This window comes from Apus apus, chromosome 3 (genome assembly GCF_020740795.1).
Source record: "Apus apus isolate bApuApu2 chromosome 3, bApuApu2.pri.cur, whole genome shotgun sequence".
NCBI classification, from domain to species: domain Eukaryota; kingdom Metazoa; phylum Chordata; class Aves; order Apodiformes; family Apodidae; genus Apus; species Apus apus.
The window spans coordinates 82,373,940-82,395,457 of NC_067284.1; the positions used below are offsets into that span (position 1 = coordinate 82,373,940).

Genomic DNA, 21,518 nt, shown 5'->3' on the forward strand with positions numbered 1-21,518 from the left:
TCCCAGGGAGGGGAGCAGTGAGTTGCTGTTGAAGGACCTGAAAACTGCACCATGGAGTTGAGGGAGCTGATAGTGCAATGAAAAGCCTTAGCTAGGGTATTCTTGGAAAGCAAGAGCACAATATAAAAACTGTCTGAATTCTTAACACCTTTTGTGTTTGAAGCCGCTACTTTATAAATTAAAACAGAAGTGTTACCTGCGTCAGAGTTATTTTATCCTGTTGGTATTTGAGCATGGCAGTAATAAAGAATGTGTACTATTTTTGTTATTGCTCTATCACATCATGCTTTTTTTAACATTTCCAGCTGTTACATTCTCCCTTAGTTCTATTTTTCTGTATCTAATTACCATCCTTTTTACTTTTAATTTTTAACCTTTTCCTAAATCTTCACAAGAAGCATGTTGGTGAAGGACAGCATAGGTACATTATGCTGCCCTGCATCCTTACGCCCTAAACTCCTGACTCCAATATAAATGTTCCTAGTGCTACTTTATTGCATAATTTCATACAAATGTTAACTGTCTCAGCTGATACAGAGTGGCTGTTTTTAGCATCAGAAATTTATTAATTGCATTCTTATTCCTTTACTTGGCAGCCTAAAATAATTTCTAAAACTTCTTACTGTGGTTCATGAGAAATCACATAGGAACTGTTCGGAATTCTTTTGCTGGAATGTAACTTGCCACTGTTGCTAACCTCTCTTGCATCTGTTGCTTATAGCATATCTATACATCCATTATTTTGGCTAGCTTACTTGTTCGTGAAACCGAACCAGAAGTTTCTTTTCTTAAAGGCACTTTGGTAGCTTTGCTGCAACCACAAGAAGCTTTAACCTTCAGTCAGGCTTTCAAGTCAGTGGGACTTTCAATTAATATCCCATGCCTTTACCACATCCTGCTCTCTTTACCCAGTTAGAGCATGGTTTAGTAATGTTCTGCATGCTTCCAGCTATTGTTACTATTTCTTTTCATCTACAACTTACGGAAACAAGTAAAATAAGAGCAGATGACAGTAGGATTTAGCTCAATTTCTTGGTTATGTCTTTTGTAGAAACATGAAGTGTTTTAATTAAAAAACACTTTCCAATGCTTATTAGTGTTAAACTTTTCAAGCCAGAGTCAATGTTTATCTTGCATTGATGTGTGAATAGTTTTTCCAGAGAATGCTACCAAACAAAATTATACAGCTATACACTTGCAGCAGGAGAGAGTCAGATCACTAGCACTTTATTTGGGGGCACCTTGATCTGATGTTTTTCCGATATATTTAAATTGCAATAGTAATAATCTCGACTGTTTCTATAATGTGATGTTCCTGTATTCCATGTGCTAATAACTCATCTGACCTTTACATCATCTTAAAAACTTAGAATGCACATTTCCTTTAACAAATTCTAAGTGAGCTTTTTGCCACTTTACACTCCTTACAGCCAAAGTTCATCCTGTCTTTTCAGAAATACTTTTAGTATCTAATTACAGAATTGTTCCTCCAGAACTATGTTGCCTCAATCTTCCCCACAATCTTACTGTTTATTCCAGAAATTACTTAAGTCATCTTTGTAGGAGTTGGGGAGCTTCATGAAGCAAGTGAAGATCCTTAGTATTATGAAATCTATCTTTTATTTTTCTTACTAGGATGCAGCACAGATGCCAAGCAAGCTGAGGAGCAATCTGCAGCTGCAAGTGAAGAACTCTATCCTTTCTGTAGGGAGCCAAGTTATTTTGAAATCCCTACAAAAGAGTTCCAGCAAACGTCACAGGTACCAGAGAGCACTATTCATGCAATTCCAACAAAAGACACCCAAAGCTCCCACGCAGCAGGTGCAGGGCATGCTTCCTTTACCATTGAATTTGATGACAACACTCCAGGAAAAGTCACAATCAAAGATCACGTTACAAAATTCACATCGGAACAGCGTCACAAGTCAAAAAAGCCTTCTTCCTCCAGCGGTCAGGACCTGCCTGGACTCCAAACAGTGATGATGGCTGCAGAGAGCAAAGTAGCGGATTGGCTAGCACAGAACAATCCTCCTAGAATGATATGGGAGCCAACAGAGGAAGATTCCAAAAGTATTAAGAGTGACGTTCCAGTGTACTTGAAGAGACTGAAAGGTAAAATGAATCATTCCAGCCATGCTTATTTCTGAAAACAACAGCATCCTCACCAGCATCCAGTGAATGGATCCCTGTGCAATTGTGGAATTCAGTTGAAATCACAGATGCTCCACATGCATACAAGGATCTGTGCTGGCAAATTTTATTATACTACTAAGTCTTAAAAAGAGAACAGAAAACCAAATCCTAAATCAGCTTACAACAAGTATCCTAATTGGAGATACTCTGTTACAACTGAAAACATGAGGTGTTTGAAAGCGAAAAGGAAAAAAATAAAATCTTAGTTAAATTTTATATATTTCACTTTTTCTCATGCAATACTTGGAAAGGTGAATTGCTTTTTAGAATCAAAGCTCTGAAGTTGAAAATACGCTTTTAGCAGCTCTTCCAATAGCATATATTCTGTGAATACTCGTGCTCTAACAAAATAATTTATGGCAAGGAACACATTCTATAGTTATTACACTTAAATCAGTCATGTATGATAGAGTCCAGTTTGAGTCAGGAGCCTGAAATAGACCAAGAGCTTCAATTTTTGTACCAAGCTTGCAGGATATTGTGTGTATAAGAGTGCTGCTGTTGAATGGAGTTCTGGGTTATTATGCATGTTCTTTTACTGCACAGAGTGACACTTCAAATAAAATTAAATCAAATGTTCAGCGTGAAAAGTATACTTTCTTTTGAATGCCACTAGCAGAATAAAGAAGAAAGTAGTTTTGATCTTCAGATGGGTGGTTTTGATCTCCAGATGAAGATTCCAGTGCCATTCAAACTTTCAAAATTAAAACTTTTGAAGAACTTTTTCAAGTTCAAGTTATTTCAACATGTCAACTCCACAATTCCCACTTTCCTTGATTCTGCAACATTATCATGTCTAGCTCTTAAACCAGCAGAGATTGGGTACAGTGCGCTTTGTGTTACTGATCAAAAGTCTGCTTTTTAAGGCTGACTCTTCCAAATTAAGCTAAAAAATATTTTTTTTTCAACAGAATTGTATCAGTGTGCTAGTATTAAGAAAATAACACCATATTCTTTCTATAGTATATCACAGAACATTCTTTGGTCTTCATGATGCTGTTTTATATTCATATACTTGAACATTCTATAAATGTTAGGCATGTTACTTTGTCAAATAGTAAGGGCTTTGCTTGCAAGGCCTTAGCCTTTTGTGGCAGAAGCTTTGATAAAATTTTATCTTTGGTAGGTGTAAGTTATGGGGCACCTGTAGTCAAAATAAATATCTTAATTTTGTAATCTTCTGTGATCTCTTTGTATTCTCACTCATTACTTGTACTTCTTCAAATCATAGAGATAGAGAATATACCTAGCCACTTGGAAATCTAAGAATTACTTTTTTTCCCCCTCAGATTTTTCTTAAAATATTCTGTACAGAAGTGACATTGCTGAAATTATATGACTTTCACTGTCGTGTTAATATTTATTGTTATTAATTGGAAATAATGTGAACACTCACATCATTGTCTTAGGTAGAGATAAATTACATTCCAGCAAACAGGAATGTAAATCATGATTTCAGCTGTGTATTCAGTGCTATTAGTGTGGTAAGTAAGGTTTGTCAGTATGTGATTACTGTTGCACTGAATAGTAGCTATGCGAGTGAGAAAACCTTACAAAAGCTATTATTGAGAATGAAAAAACATAATAAAAATAGTACATTCTATGTATACATGAGTCAGACTTGATCCAAAAGATTTCAAAGAAGGTGAAACTGTTCCTTTCCAGGAACTGAGTTAAAACTTAGAAGTGTAGACACATTGTACATAAAATTTCTCAATGTATGAGTATCTAGCCTTCCATGCATTTTCAGGTGTCATTACGTAAGTATATTTATAGACATGGATATGATTTATTACCTACATAATCCTTATTCTTAGATCTCAAAGTAGTTTGTGGAATGAGTAAGTAATAACCATTTTACATGCATATGTCAGATGCTGAGGGGCGTGAATGATGAAAAAACTCATTGTACTTCTTAGAAAGAGTAATAAATAATTCATTCCGATTTGCAGTAGACATTTTTCATGATAAATTGTATGAGGAATCAAACAATATGAACTGTAGCTCTCAATGGATATTTTCAGTTACTGGAAGGAGTGGTTTAGGGTTTTATTTTTCCTCTTAACCCTGCCTGGAATGTTTCAGTAGTAATGTCATCAGCTGTGTAACAAAATTAGTATAATTGAGAAACATGCAGCTGGTAAAATTTGGGGGTTTGTAAATCACTGATAAGTATTCACAGGTGAGAATTTTGGTGAAGAGGGTAATGCAAGTGCACTGCTGTTGCTGATCAGCTTCTCAAGTGTTACATGGTTTGACTCACAGCAAGTTGAATGCATTACCAGGTACTGAAAGCTATTGGAGTCTAAAAAAAATACAATTTCTTTCTTAGTTTGCCAGTTTCATTTGTAAGTGTTGGGTTGATGGGGGTTTTTTGTTTGTTTGTTTCATTGTGCTATAATTCTTTTGCTTTGCTTGTAGGGAATAAGCATGATGATGGTACGCAAAGTGATTCAGAAAATGCTGGTGCCCACCGGCATTACAGTAAGCGGGCAGCACTTGAAGAACATTTAAGGCATCATCATACAGAGCTGAAAAAGTCACACCAGAAAGTCCTTTCCACAGAAAAGCAGCAAGAGCAAGCCAGTTTGAATCAGACTGCCTTCATGATTGAGTTTTTTGATGAAGACCATCCTCGAAAGAGACGTTCATACTCTTTTTCACAGAATGTAGGAGCTCTGTGCTCAGAATCTCCATCTCCAACACCTCATGCCCGAGCTGAAAGAGTGAAACCTACATCAGGAGAGAAAGCAGTCCCTTCGTCTGTGCAAGCTAGTTCATTGCATCACAGAGCAGTACATGGTGTTCATGCAAAACTTCTAAAACAAAAATCAGAAGAACCCTCTGCTGCATTACCTGTCTTGCAAGCTGCATTGTTAAGGAGTTCGGGAAGCCTTGGCCATAGGCCTAGTCAGAACCAGGAGATGGACAAAAAGTTGAAAAGCCAACATGTTTCTGCTGCTACTGAAAAGGACAATGAGGATGACCAGAGTGACAAAGGTACTTACACTATTGAGTTGGAAAATCCCAATTCTGAAGAAATGGAAGCCCGTAAAATGATTGACAAGGTGAGATACTTGAAATGTATACTGAGTGGTATGTGATGCGTGGGCAACAGTGTACCAGTTCAGTTCTACTTCTTAAAGCTGCTGCAATAATACAAGTTTTAAAGCCAGTCTATAATGATGAAATACAAAATACCATAAAGCAGCCACAGGCACTTGGCTAAGAATTATTATTCCTGATACTGCTTTATTTTAGTTTGGTAGTTTTAATGCATTTTTGAAAGATTTAAGTACTGGAGGAATACTAGACAACAGAATCCAATTAACTGATATTTTCATGAGAGTTGCTAGGTCCGAATTTATTAATGTGCCAGTAGAAACACTCACATGTTCTTAAAATCTTGTCATCTCTGTAGTTTTCAGTATATAAATTGGTTCCATCAAAATTTTCATATAGAAATAGATTGTAAATGTGTACTTTTTTTAAAAGTATATTCAATAAAATAACTTGCATTTCAGCATCCATTGTAAAAAGTTAGTACTAGAATGCTTTCATTTCAAGAAAATGTCATTTTCATAGTTTGAATTTAGGTGTATGCTTCATTAGGCTTAGGAATCTTATGATGACCAAGGAACTTTTGCATCTTGGTAACAATATAAATAACAATACAAATCATATTTGTGGTTAAATAATTGCAAATCACTCTTGCTTTGAATTCAACAGAAAGTTATGAGTAGGAGAAGCTATGTTCAATTATTTGAATTAACTGCCGCTTGAAGAGAGGTGTTTGGTTTTTTTTCCGTGATTATTGTGTTTTCCTAAATAATACGTTGTGATAGAATGCTGGCATCCAAATAAAGGCAGTGTTTTGGCCGATTTAACAGGAAATTCACTGCTTAGTTGTTAAAGAATCATCTAAGGATTGATTTTGAGTGGCTAAAATGTTTTCAGAGCTGAACAAATACATTAATACATTTAGAATTAATTTTAGCTAAATGTTGAAAAAGACAAGGTAGCTTCACTGTTTTGATTTTGTAGAAAATGCTGACATAGTGAGGAAATGGGAAAATTTATTACAGATTGTTTTATTTTATGATAATATTATATAATAAATTATTAAGAATAATATTCTTCAAGAGAATTGCCTTCAAGAAAATAATAAAATTAATGGGTTTGCCTCTTATGGATTCTGAAGAGGAGATTTTTGACTTCTTTGAGTTAGTATTCAAAGAACTTCTGAAAACTAAAAGCATTCCAAATCAAGGAAGTTAATATTAAGAATATAATTACTTTGACTTAGTGACTAGAACTATCTGCATTTAATTCTTAAGTTATAAATCTTCAATTAAATTGCATTGGAAAAGGTGTAAGTTCTGTATTTGCTAAGTATAGTTGTGTGACAGGGTTTATTTGAAACCAGACAAAGTAATAACACTTGGAAATAGACAATTTATGTACTTCATAAGAATGTTTATACTAGGATTTCAAATTATTTTTGGTCTTTAATATCTGTTCAGCATATCTGCAGTCTTTTGTTTGAAACAAATCTCTTCTGTTACAGGAGAGATTCAGGAATAGGAGGTGAATGTAAGCATAAGGGTTGGTAGTAAAGTATTGGTTAATATTCTTAGTGTTGCATAAAAAGCTTTTGGATGTTATAAATACCCCTTACTGCTAACCTAAAAAGTGTCACCACTAGAAATTAAAGATTTAATAGGAAGTAAAGCTGAGATTATTTTTCATTGAGGTCACCTGTGTCTATTCCCTTAGAATCCATTTTTATGGAGTGAAGAAAAACAGCCAGTAAAGAAAATCAAAGCCAAGTGGAAGCCAAAATTTCTTTCACCAGCTGAGCTCAGCTTTGCTTCCATCCTATTTTAAATTGCTTATGCCATGGATTCTGTTATGTTGCTGAAGGCGGATAAGTGAGGAATAAAACAAGGACTTTTGTTAGCCTGTTGGCTGCTGTGCTGCTTTATTGAAGATTTAAGAGAATTACGGATATACATTTTATCAGTAATTCCAGTATAACCTCTCTGTTGGCAAGCCTATCCTTCTTCTGAGTAATTATGATTCCTCCTAAATTGAGTCCTGTTGAGGAGTGTCTGTTGGGTCAAAAGATAAACTGAAATTCAAGAGTTGTATTTGCTAGGATAGGGGTGAAGATACTTAGCCTAAGGCTAAGGTTAAGGCTCAGGTTTCCCAAGTGAATGAGTCACACTGAAAGTAGTCGTTGAGTATTTTAGTCATTCTCATCCTTTATTCCAGTAAAAGGGAGAAAATACCCAAACCAGGAGTATTTAATTCCACAGGAAATTCTTCAGGTAAACCAGACACAGATCTTAGCACCATTCTGAGGGTTTAGACACTTAGGCAGAGTCAACCCTTTTCCCTGGAAGGGAACATAAGAGTAAACCACAAATGGAAGAGGGCCATTAACTTGTCAAAAATCAAGGTGTGATTAGTAATGCTGCTTTGATTTAAGAATCCAAGAGCGGTATGCAGGAAATCAAAGTTATAATTCTCAGAAAAATTGAAAACAAAACTATATATAATTTTAAGAAAGGAGGGGAAGTACCTTAATGTTGAGCTGTATTATTTCTGCAAAAGTTTTTGTTTAATATAGCCCTTTACTAAAGATTCTAGGAAGTAGACTCAGAAAAAATAGATACTCCTGTGAAATTATTTTAAAAATTCAGAAAGGATGCTGTCCTGCTTATTCAACATCTTGATTTCATTTGGTTTGCTCAGAATCCATTTCTTCATCTGCTGCTCTTTCATTGTCTACTAAAAAGGTAACGTCTCTACAGCAGAAAAGGAGTAGAATAACAAACAACCTATTCTTTTTTCTTCTTGACCACTTTAAGGCCTGGCTTTTATAAAGAAAATGTGGAAAAGAAACAAAAATAATTATAAGGAAATAATACAACATTTTCTATGTAATAAAGAAAAGCTTTTTTGTGAGATACTCCCTAAGAGAGAGGTGTAATAGTTTGTCAGCAGTAATGACTGTCTTGGAGAGAATGTCTGATGCTTACCTAAAATGAAAGATTAAAAAAAATAAATCAGACAAGGTATTAAGATCTGACAGGCAAGGTCTCTGGAATAAAATCCATTTATGTAAATGCCCACAGAGACTGAACTGAGTAGGAAAAGAGTCTTGTTAAATTGCTTGCAAATTTGCAAGACTTAAATAAATTGGTTTTAGGGCAAAAAAATAAAGTACATCATAAAAATACTAAGCAGATAGTTTTCAGTTGGGAACATAAAAAAAAGCAAGATCTGTACACACCTGGAGTCCTGCAAAGATTGTTCCTGTATGGTTGTGTCTTAACAATCTTTATAAACAGAGAACACTTGAAAAATAACAATGAACCTTACTTTCTAAAAGTCGTTTCATTACTCAGTGATATTTCTGCATCCAGGTATTCAAATGTCACTGAAGTTCATAGAGAATTATGAATTGGTTAGTTATGATGGAGTAATAGATGCTGACTTTTTTTCATACTTGCAGACTTGTTTATAAAATTACCTTTGAGAGCGTTTTCAATTATGTGTAAAGAGGAAAAGCTTCTCTTACATACTACAACAACCACCTTGAACGTACCAGACATACAATATTCTCTGCTCAAATAGCCTCAGAAAGCCATAACTCTCTTTAGCAGAATAGTACTCTTGCAGTGGCAGCTAAGAGCTAAGCATAAAACAGTTTCAGGATCTTGATTTGATTTAGAACATGTTTTCAGTGTTACTTTTAACATGTAAAATACAGAAGTAAGTGGGGCACAGCTGTAGGGCTTGGTTTTTCCTTTACATCCGGCTGTTCTGCCCTTTACGTAGGTTCATGCCTCTGTTATTAATTTTCTATCTGATTTACATTTACATAATCAAATTTGGTCTATTAGAAGAGAATTGTTCTCAGCAGTCGTATCAGTTTAAAATGTCCTTCTAGGCCACAGAAAAGGTAAGTCTGTCTGTGGATCAAAGAATTCAAAATGATGTTTCTTCAGTTCATCTTCCTTTTTGTTGATATAAAAAGACTGCAAATTATCAGGCTAATGAGTTTCTTTTTTTCAACAAAGCAAAGTGTTGCCAGTAATAAATTTTAATAAATGAATGTGTTTGGAATATTAAATACAGTGAGGCTATTGCAATCAATAAAAAAGTTTTTTCCAAGTTCTTTGGGAGATTTCTTGGGGGTTCCTTTTTTGTTAGTTTCATGGGTGGTTGGTTGTTTTTATTTTTTCCTTCAGCCGATTTAATTTCCAGGTATTTCTGAATGGATATACTTTGTAGAACTTAAAATAGCAGAGTTAAATCCTTTGTGCACGTGTGAGAAGGGAGGGAACAGAGTACAGGCCATACATATATTTCAATTCTCATCAACCTGGCTATCTAGGTATTCTAAAATGTTATAGCAGCTCACATGCTTATGGAGACATTGATCTTAGATAAAGTTTTCTTTGGTCCCAACATTTTTTGTTTCAATTGTGTTATATTCATTTAAATTTTGTGATAACTTTTTTTTTAGCAACGTAATTTTAGATCTCAAATTCTGTGTTCTGATTCCCACCAAGAAGTAAAAATTTTTTAAAAGTACCAAAATTCAAACCTCAATCCATCCTTCTGCTATCTTCAAAAAGAATGATTGTGACCATTTAATGATTTTGGTTTCAATTCCAAGTTCTTTATGTTCCAGTTTATTTTAAATTGGAAAAGGATTATGTTGTAAAGGTTTTTTTTTTTATATAGATTGACAGGCCATAATAGTAACAACCTTCTTTTTAACATATATGCTGTCATCTATAATTTTACTTGATTATCTGCTATGCAAATGGTATACATGAAATATTATTCCATTGACAAAGTCTTTAAGAGATACCATTTTTTTTCCTCTAAAATTAGGAATAACTAATAATTCAGGATTGAGAGCTGTGTTGGTGTTCATATAGGTACCAGGTTTTCTATATTAATTTTCAACATCTTTCTGCTCATTATGATACTTACTTTCAGTTTGTATTGATTCTTTTTTTTTTGAGTATATGTATGAATGGGAGTATGTTCTGAGAGGTGATTATAATTACATGGAATCTCCTTACTGTTTTTGATCCCAGAGTATGTCTGTTCATACCATTTCATCTTATTGGCTAATGTGTTCTTCAAGGACTGTGTACATATGAATGTTTTTTTTGTTGTTATTACTCTAGGTGTTCATCAAGCTTGTTTACCAGACCTTATATTCTCTGTTGCAAACCTTGAAGTTTTTTCAGTAATCTTGCAGGTAGCTTATATTAAGCATAAAATAACTGCTAAATGAAGCATTGTGGACTAACAAGTTTAAGATTAATGTTATGCTAAATATTTTGAAAGCAAGAATGACAAAATTGTATGTTTTTATTACATTGTTACATTTCTATACACCAGACTAGCTCTGTGAGAAGTGTAGACTAATTCAGATGTTTTCCATCATTCATTAATAATGTGCAATTCACAGCAGGGATGGACTTTAGAACACTGAGCCATATACCATATCAAAACATTTTGTTTAAGTTCTGTAAGGTTTATTATAAGGTATATTCATTTCCTAAAACTATGCTCATCCAAATACTTATATTTACAGTGCAAGTGGAGCAGGGATGAGGTTTTTCATTACACTACTTAACATATATGTTATAATAACTCCTCTTGTTTTGGAGTTAGCATACACATTATGGAACTCCTCTTGGTAAATTTTTGCAGTATTATAAATTACAAACTATCTGAAAAGAATCAATAGCAGGGAGTAAGTTCGGAGGAAAAAAAAAAAAAGTCCTGGCATGTTTCAAAGACTATTGAAGGGATCGGTATCTATTTTGAGAAAATGACTGAGTGCTTCTATCTTTTCACACCCTCTGGTTTTAATTGCTTTTACTATTGCTTCAGCAGTTTCTTCCAGAAGGAATGCCTTTTAGCTCCAGAGAGTATTGGTTGCAGAATCACTGTATTTTATGAATACAATACTGAAAAAGTAGTAGAACAGTTGAAGCCTATCAGATCATCCAAGCATACAATTTTTTTTCAAGAAGACGTTTGTAATCTTTTCTTCTTCTGAGGTGACGAGTCTTACAATCTCTAAACTTAGTTTCTTTTTGAATTTGGAATTCTAAAGAGAATTATTCACTGTAGTAAACAGGTACAAAGTATGCATTCATTTAAGTATCTGTAATGGGCATCTAGTAAGAGAAAGATAACAGAATTGGCACGTTGATCCTTCTCATTTGCCTATGTAGGTTTTTTTATAACGGAGCATCTTGCATCTGATTCTGTATCTTCAATATATAGTTAAAATGACATAAACAACTTCTGTGAAAATCTATGGCTATTCATGAGATATGCCCTGCACAGAACAGTCTGTTTGCCTGGGATGGCTAAGATAACTGCCAAGAACAAGCAAAAACTATTAAAATCAGACTTCTCGGAAGGAACTTGTTTAAACACAGTTCATGCCATAGCTAAACACAAAGTAAGCTTAGGCATTGTAATCTGGCTCATCACAGTTTCTCAAAGGTGGGAAGAAGATGTTTGCCTTTTGTCTTTTCTATCTGATCAGTAACTGACCTTTAACAACCAATTTACTGTATATTATGAAAGTCTGGATTACCTTCTTTCGAAGGACTGAGGAGCACAGTCTGAATACTAAGTGCAGCCAAGATGAGCTGCAGTATGGATCTGAAGCCTCTTCCATTTCAAGCTCTGTGGAATCCTCTTTCCATCAATCAAGCATCCTCTGAGTGTGGCTTACTTACACTTTCTTCTTGATTAGTGCATCCAAACTGTGTCCAAATCTTGCTTGTGTTTCCAAATTCCTGTCTCTTCCCTATTTTTTCCTCCTCTCTAGCTGTATCAGTTCACAGCTCAGTTTCTGAAATTTACTTCTGTTTTACTTCCCTCACAGTCAAATATACTTATCATCTTTCTTTCCCCTAAAACATTATGAAACATAACTGCCATTATAATTTACATTCCCATCGCTTTCCAATGGCAAATACTTTATTTCAAGTTTAATCACTTGTTCCTTGTTTTATTTTGCCATGGTCCAGTCTTTAAGGCACTATACAATACAGCCCCTTGTCCCTTACCTCTGCTCTGCTTTGATATAGTTTGCTTTTCCAGTGGTTCATCTTTGAATTCCCTCTTACATGCTTTTTGTCTTTGGGTTTTGTTCTGGCCCTTGTGTGCAAATTGCCACAACAGAAATTAATTGCATTTAAATTAGCATCCTTTTCAAATATATCTCCAGATTGTGTCTGTAATTGTTTTTAGAATAGAATAGAATGAGAATTGTTCAAATAATTTTAGTTTGCAAATACCATAATTAATGGATAGGTTCCTAGTTAGAGCTCTCTGAACTGCAACTGCAATCCTTATTACTTATTTGTTGATTTCCTATTATTGTTGTTACTATTAATAGTAATTACTGCATATCCTTCATATTAAGACTATGTTGGTAAGACTATTGGGGAAACTTTAGAAACTCGGAATCTTAAAACTAGATAGAAATATTTGTATTTGAATAAAATGTTTGCTCCTATTTTGTGTTTAGTGCTCTTAAAAATGCTTTCTAATCCTATGTGCATTATTTATGCAGAACAATAGCATATTCTTCTAATATACATAATTTGCTATAAATTTGAGTGAACATATTTATTGGGAGTATCAAGACCTTTTTTTTCCATTGATACCTGTCTTCAGTAATGAGTTGAATGAGGAACAAGATCTGTGTACATCAAGTGCTGAGTAATTTTGATATTGTAGAACTGCAGTGTGATCTTCATACACCATGCAATAGTTTAAAATTTATGTCCTGAAATTATAATAAGTATAAAGGTCTAACATTAGGAACTCTGAAAGGCATGTAGATGAGATACAACTGATAAAAGTTTTTTCTTACTCAACAATGTTAGTGTTAATTAAAAACACATAAGGAAAACATCAAGTGGGGTTCTGGTGTCTTTTTTAGCTAACCCATTATCTTCCTTTTGATTCAGGAAAATGGTTCCTGTTTCAATTGATTTTTCTGACTCTTTTTAGTGTCTAGAAGGTGTCACATATGTCATTAAAGAAAAACAGCTTCCATCGTGTTAAAGAATCATCACTTTTGATAATAGTTCAGCTGTGCTACAAAATACATGAACTCATCCGCTGGGGGCAGGAGAGGGGGAAAGGACAGTGAACAAGACCAGTTCCCGATGCCTGAAGTTAGCTTGTGCTAAAGCTGTGTTTCAGCTATTGTGACAAGCAGGTGTGCTCTGAGTCATGAGCTGTTTTCACAGGGAAACATGAATGGCCTTCCAAGAGTTAACTCTGCTTTCTACAAAATTAGCCCTTGCAGAACAGGATAAGGCACATGCTCAGACTTGGTCCTGTAACTCATGCTGTCTCCAAAAATACTCCACTACTTCTGACAATGATTACACCTTGCTTGTATTGTGTTACATAGAATTTATTAATTCTTGTTTATTATTGGATAAAGAGTTATTTAAATTACACTTTTATGTATATAAAGTTATATTCTCAGATATAATACTTGAAAAACTGTTGCTGAGATTAAGTTAAGGAATTTATTAACAGCTACATCAAGGTGCATATGTTTTGTCATCAGTTACTTTGTACATTGCTTCTGTAGTTTTCAGGCTGACGTTTGCATTCCAGCAAGTAACAGCATGATGCTTTGGAACTTGCTGTATTTTTAGCCTGCTGTTTGTCCCTTTGTTTTACCGGTGGAGCCATGGAATGTAAATCACATTTAAATCACATTGAAAAGTATGTTTCAGGAACTCCCTTTTCCCCTGCTGATATAGGGGACTTCACTATATGTCAGCCATAGTAGTAGCAGTTCCACAATTGAGAACCTTGGCTTAATCTTTTTCTTTCCCAAAACACAGTTAATCAAAATATTGTAGTTGCTTTTGTTTAAAGCTGTAGCTGCTGTTTCTGAGAAATACAAGCTTTACAGAAAGAAACTTCAGGTTTTTTGTACAAATGAGAGATGCAGTGATGGGTGTCATCTGCATTTCCTTGAATTTTTTTTTTTTTTAATGACTTTGAAATAACAAAAATACTTAAACAGAAACATCTGAAGAATGGGAAGCCTTGAAGAATGTAATTCAGTTTTTGTAGGAAGATACAGGTCTCTGTTCAGGCTTCAAGCACAACAGCCCACTGTTTGCACACATACCTTATAGTAGCAAACCATAAATTACAAATTACATATTACATTTTTCTGAAGGGTGGAGAGTTGATTTCCAGCAGAAAACTTCAGTTTATTCCATGGCTGTTTCTGTTGAGGATATTACCATTATTTGGTGAAGAATGTAAGTGCATCATTTAATCCTGAAATTCTGATAGTGTGATAGGTGTGTAAGTGATGGTCTAAGTTTTGTCAAATGTTTAACATGAGTTGCTTTATCTTTTGTATAGTTTCCATATCTAAAGTCTTAATTAGATATTAGTGGCATTGTTTTCAAAGGGGTTTTATATATATCCCAGTTCTGAAATTTAGTCTTTGGGCTACATCACACTGGTGTGAATCTCTTTCCTGCTGCAAAGAGGAACTTTAGAGTTGTTGTGTTAGTGGATCTTTGACAGGGTAGGTGGACGCACATAGCAGTGCTTCTAGATGTAGAACAAATGTGTAGTACAAAATATGCATTTATTTATGAAGATGCTTTCCCTTTCTTTCTAATTGTAGTGTTCCCACATATTTTGCTTATCTTTTTTGCCTGTGCTATCTCTGCTGTATATACAGAGGGAGCATTAGGAGGTAAATCTTTTACTTCAGTGATACTGCTATTATTACCTTTCACAGAAAAAAAATGCAATATTCAAATTTGGTATTGCAATAGTTTCAGAAATATAAGAATAACAACAAGATATGCTTGAGTACTGGAAAATGTCAGATTGAAAGAAAGAAGTCTTAAGCGCTGTTGTTTGTGATACAGGAGAAGAAATTTGACATGGTAAATAAATGTGACGTTAGATAATATTGAGCAATTTACAGCAGTGAGTTACTCCTGTAGTCCCAATTAGATATGGAATTGGTGAATTGATACTTTCCTTCAAGTGCTTATGCACTAAAAATTGGATTATTTTTTTTCATTTATAAGAACATGTAAAACTTTTAATCTATGGAACTACCTTAAACAAGGAAAAAAGTGCCTGTAGACTAGTGATATGTTCAAAGAAAGGAGGCAGTGGACAATAATTGCTTTTTCAAAAATTGCTACAACTTGTACAACATTTTGATTACACAAATTAAAACTAGATCTTTAAAGAGAAAGCAAGCTATATCACACTTTTTTTAGAAAAGGAATATTTATTAAATACTCTTAAGCAACTGGTGTGTAGGTGTATCTAGACATGATTTATGTTTTAATTGAAAATTGAGGAGCATTGTCTAATTTTTAGGATTGTACAAAGCAGTCTCTTCCTAAAAGAGCAAAATACTAGTCCAATGCATTTGAAAAAGTTTCCTCAGTTATAAGTGTGTAAATGCTGTAGTAACATCTTTCTGGACAGTGGAAGAGCATAAGCAGGAGCTCAGTGACAGTAACTTTTTTTCCAGATCCTTCTCAGACACAAAAAACCTTATGCTTTGTGGCCATCTAGTGGTGAATCTATTTTAAATACACTAACCTCGTTTAGAATTTTAATAAACCAGTCCCCTAGCTTTGCTGTGCAAAACTGAATTACAAAACAGTTTCTGGGAAAAAATAATTTTATGCATTTTTTTCTCTCTAATAGTATTTTTTACAGGAGGATAGCATCTTTGAAGGTAATTTGTCCTCCCTAAGACAAAACAATTTTTTATGTTTAGCAGCCAATTTTAATGTGTGTGGCTTTATTTCATTTTTATTCTTTTTTTTTTTTTTTAAATGTTCAGGTCCATAGTGGAAAAGTAGTGAATGTATTTCTTAGGAAGAAATGTAAAAATTTTTATAAATTATCTTTCTGAGATACAAAATATTATCTAAATTATCTTTGAAGTATACATCAATTCTGAAAGGAATTCATGTTCCGTAGCATATATGACTCGTGAGAAATTTGACAGACTATATGCTGGCTCTCCTGCTTAAGTCCTTATTAATAAATTGCCTTGGTAATAACATTTTTCTAGTATTTTTCTCTGAGCAATGGTTTTAAAATATGGGAAGTTGTTCTGTCACAAGCAGAGGGATATAAGCGTCAGTAGGAAACAGTATAGGAGAAAAAGCATGGCAAGTCACATCTTGAATGAGATGGGATGTGGTTTGTGAGACCTGGTGGACTTCTAACATCTGCCAAGTCCCTAACAAATGAAAAACTGAGATTTTATTTGAATTAGAGAAATAATTCAATAAGCGTATTAATAGCAGATGTAAGTGTTTATATTTTCAGTTTTCACTAGATAATAGCAAAAGGCTGAAAATTTCGTGTTCCAGTTGTTTTCTTCTTAACTGGGAAATGGACTATAAATGTTTTTTGTAATAGTTTTGCCTTTACCTTTTGTTTCTCATCAAAGTGTCATTTTTTCATATCTGACCATTCCAGCTAGCAGTTTTGTGAATTTTCAGAGTTGACATAGTCTTAATGCTCTTTTTTTTTATAAATGCTGTAGATATTTATTCTGTTTTATTTGTAGATTTCATGAAGATAAGCATAATACAGATAAGCATAACATAACAAAATCTATTTAAGCTCACAATCCAGCATGCCACCATCCATCCATTAACATTGAACACTGTATCAGGATGGTATTGGGTTAATGTATGCAATGGTTTGTTTCATTTTCAGGTATTTGGAGTGGATGACAGCCAGGATTATAATAGGCCTGTTATCAACGAGAACCAGAAAGATTTAGTAAAAGATTGGGCTATAAATTCTGCTGCAGTAGTGCTGGAAGAAAAAAGACCACTGAGTACAACTGGATTTCTTGACACTGAGGTAGAATTTAATTTTTGATGGTCTTCTTTTTTCTTCCAATAAGTGAGAGCACTAATAACTGATCAGTAAGTGTTAAACAGCAAACAAAACCTTGCCTAGAAAACATTAGCTCAGATCTGTAAGCACATTATTTTTAATTAGGCCTTTATTGCAGTATCAAAACTTCTCTGTCAGAGAGAGGCACGTTACATTGTGAAAGTGTTTTAAACTTTGCTACCTTTCTATGTGCACTAACACCAGTGTATTGGAAATGTAGCAAGAGCTTTCTTTCAACACTATATTTGCCAAACACATTTGCACATTATACACTTCTTGTAAGTTATGCAGCAGAACTGAGGAAAAGATGGTAATGTTTTATAGCCCAAAGCAAGTAACTGTATTAAAATTCAGAAATAAGGTGTATGCATTCAATGTGTGATACAAAATCAGCTAGGAAAAAAATGGTAGATAATATATTTCAGATTTTTTTCCAAAGCCAGAGGATTTCAGGTTTTTATATTCATGGTTTGAGTTCTGACGTGAGATGCCATTCATGAGAAGTCACTTACGTTAGTTGCCTCAGAAGCAGTATAATTTAATCAGCTGGTGAAAAATTAGGGAAAGGAAAATGCCTGTTCTTTTACATATGACTCAGAATATGCCCACAAGATAGATGTTATATCTTGTATTGAAAGATTGGGAGACATTCTGATACCTTTGTAATTGATAAACTGTAGCTTGAAATGTGTTGGGAACAGGATGGGCTCACACTGGAGCAGAATTAATCTGGTAACAGTAACGAAGCACGCTACACTACTATTTGCCATGGCAAACTGTTTCTAAAGCATGATCCTGTAAATTAGCAAAGTTTATAAATAAGCAAATGTTCTGGAATGTATTGGAAGCTTGAAGTGTGACTTTGTGTGCCTGCCATGCAAATACATTGTTTTAGTATCTAGAAATCTGTTTCTCCTAGAGAAGATGTGCTTCACTGTCTTGATGCACTATGTTACTGTATCTAGATCAGTATCTTTGAATAGTTTTGTTAGGTTACTGCTTCAAGTAAGTTATTGCTTTGTAGCATGGGCATATCACGTGGAAGAATTTGACAAACTTTGCTGTTTACCTTGCTTTGCATGAATCTATAACCACAATCTTTTTCTTCCTTTTCATGCCTCTTCTGACTTTCAACTCTTTTGTGCCATACCAGTTTTCAAGATAATTAAAAGTATTGATATTTTTCCATTTCTATATTTTCAGAAGCAGCAAAAGAATGTATTATTTATTTTATGAACATAATTGAGCTTTCCAGGTGTCTTATTTTGCAAATAACAGGGTTTGATTTAGAAGATTGAGATTTCTCCATCAGGGTTTAAGAATCTTTCTGGCAATGGCATTTTTCTAAAACTTGTTTTGATTTAGGCTGGGATTGCAAGAATGATGCATTTTTATTACTGTGGATGTTTTGCTGAATAAAAAGGTCTTCCTGTATTGAAAAGGGGATGGGTTATTTAGCATAGACTTAATTTACAAGATTATTACAAGGCATGATAGGGGAAAAATGAAAATTGGTTGGTAAAGAAGCAAAATTGACATAAGCAAAGTGGCTACGGGAAGAATTGTGTAAGAAGAAATGAGGACAGATGAAGATGGAAAAAAGCTTATCAGAGAAAGCAAAAAATAGAAGTTGGTTGATACATATATGGAAATAAGAGAATCTAGTTCAGAAGAATACCGCTTGTTTTGTAGTATCATAATGTAAAAATAATAACTATTGAGAGACGACTGTGATATTTAAAATCTTATTATCAAAACTTACACCTGGTTTGTTTTGTCATTAGGAAAAGCAGAGACAAATGTGTTTGATTTGTAAAGTATGTGGGTATCATGTTCTCATTATATACATTTTCTGCTTGTGGTTTTTGGAAGACTTCCTGTATTACTGAGCCACAGATCCTATGTTAATAAACCTTATTGAACATCTTGGCTAAATAGTCAGCCAGAGTAGGTCAGTGTTCCAGGCTTGCATCCACTCACTTTTTCCAGCCACCCATCACATTTGTACCTATATAGAATTTACCAGAATGAGGTGAATTCAGAACATGATTGATATAGAAGGTGTCAATCTAGAGAAGAGAGATTTCGATTTCAAGGTGGAAAAGGTGGCTTGGGAAATTATGAATGTTTTATAAAAACAATTTTGGGGTTGAAAGGTTGTTCTGAACTTAAACATCTTAAATTTACAGGGCTTGTGAAGTATCCCGAATAACGTACTTGAAAAGTATCTGAAAAATTGTTTTCTTACAAAGAAATGCTCAGCTTTTTCTTTGGTATGATAAGCTTTGATACTTTGAAGTAGTGTATGTCATGAGACTTAAGTAAAATGTGAAGTGAATGTCTGACACAGTTGGATTGAGCCTGCATGCACTGGTTCTTGCCTTTTCAATGGTTACAGGTAGACAGTAAGAATACCAAATCCATCTGTTTAAAATATTTAAATATTTTTATTTTCTGTATTATAAGCTGCCACTTGCCAACCAAGGTAAGTGTGACTTAAAACACCATTGAATAAGATACAGAACAAAGAGAATATTGTTGTTGTTATTCTTTATTCTCTCTGTGAGCTTGATTAATAAAAATACTGTAGATATTTGGTCTCTGAATTATCAATTTAATTTTCAGTGGCCAGTTATCCATGTTAACCACAGTTCTTAAATAATGTACCTGGTTTATCAACATTGTCTTTGATATACTTCTTAAGGACAAAGAGTTTCTGGTTTTGGTGGTTTTTTAAATTTTTTGTGAAGCCTGCAGCACAGTTAGAAACTTGATTATCCGTCTGCAGGGTCATCAGTGCTGTTTACTAATGTGTTCCTTTTTTCTGTTTTGAATGCTTATTTCATATCTTTCCCACTGAAGATATAAAAAAATACCACTGATATTCTGAATACTGAATAACGTTATTGATGTCAATATTTGCTATATTGCTTATTAGAAATGGAGAACTGCTGTGTGTATTCAGAGGCTCTTCTTTCCTTTTGTTTGTCCTCTCTAATTACAGTAATTTCCTGTTCTCCTGTAGAGCAAACCATTCTGTCTGAATTTTTGATGTTTTTTGTTTGAACTTGGATACTATACTGAAACAGAGGATGATTGTGTCACCAATGTCATATGGCTGTGGAAAGGCAAATATGACCCTTGGATACCCTGGAAAATGGATTGTCAGTAGCAAAGGGCAACGTTGTTGCCATGGAAGGAAGTTGATGAAACTTTTTCTGAAAAACTGACAGTAGAATTGTTACCATTCTTGGTTAAGAAGAGTGAATACAAGACTAGAGAAGGTACAAAGAGGTCTACTCAGGTTACTAAGGGAATGGAGATTTAACTTATGAGAACAGATTGATACAGTTCTTTTAGTCTAGCGAAGTTGAAGCTGAGATGGGTACAGTTGCTGGGTTTTGCTGTGTAAGTGGAGTAGATGCAACAGAAGGAAAAGACTATTTGAGATAGATCTCAGTGTTGTTCCAGGAGAAGATTTGAAGACATTGTCTGTAAATGAAGTGAGTATGGAAGTTTGAAAAAAAGACCCATCACCCCTAGAGGAATGTGGTTCTGAAGCAGGTAGAGTGGGGAAGGACTATAATAAGTGCTTTCAAGATGGCACTTCAGTTTAGAAAAGAATGGCATAATATAATTCTTGAACACGAGATGACTGGCACGTGTGTCTGTAAAGACCTTTTTATTATTATTATTCAGCTTGTTGAATTTTATTTTTAAAAATATTATTCTGCTCTGCAATGCCTAGTATTGGAGATGTTTCCAGGTGTCATGTGGGTGTGTTGTCAGGTTTTTTTTCACATGTTATCCTGAAGCCCTAAATCTTCCGGCTGAATCGTAAGTCCACAGAAATGCATTGGTACATTTTCTGAAGATATATTACTCCAGTTTAATTTGAATACATGATAAGCATAGAGGAAAGCAGACTTAACACAAAGTTAAAAGGCTGCTATCTCTTACATAAACCCAGCTTTTCTGAAAGACTAGGAAATTCCTTTTGGTATTCAAGAGAGGATTTGGCAAATTGCTTACTTCAGAGCCTATAAGATGCAAATTGATATGAATTATAGAAAGAACATTAGGGTAGCTGACTAACTTTTTTAACGTGTGTTTTATAAACCTTTCACCTTTTGGTTTTACTCAAACTACTCTCAAAATAAGCTGCCTTTTCATAGCTTTTTTGATTGTGCTTCTATACACGGAGTTGGCAAAACATATGTTTACATCCACTGTTGTGTAGAAAATTGTGGGTGTTTTGGTAGTGTAATTAGTTTCAGAGAAAAGTAATGTGTTATTGCTCTACTACAGTATTTGCCTGTTTC

The 21,518-nt window shown here is 34.2% G+C and overlaps 1 protein-coding gene across 8 annotated transcripts in view; it reads left to right on the plus strand.

Moving 5' to 3' along the window:
- The window catches only part of CEP170 (centrosomal protein 170), a 92,253-nt gene that overhangs the window by 40,908 nt on the left and 29,827 nt on the right, over window positions 1-21,518 (plus strand). For 7 of the 8 annotated variants that reach the window (XM_051613528.1, XM_051613530.1, XM_051613533.1 and 4 more), the window contains exons 8-10: window positions 1,636-2,112; window positions 4,615-5,261; window positions 17,011-17,160. In XM_051613528.1, coding sequence (XP_051469488.1) covers window positions 1,636-2,112; window positions 4,615-5,261; window positions 17,011-17,160 — 1,274 coding nt within the window. The remainder of the gene's footprint in view (window positions 1-1,635; window positions 2,113-4,614; window positions 5,262-17,010; window positions 17,161-21,518) is intronic. The other variant, XM_051613535.1, reaches the window with a different exon arrangement.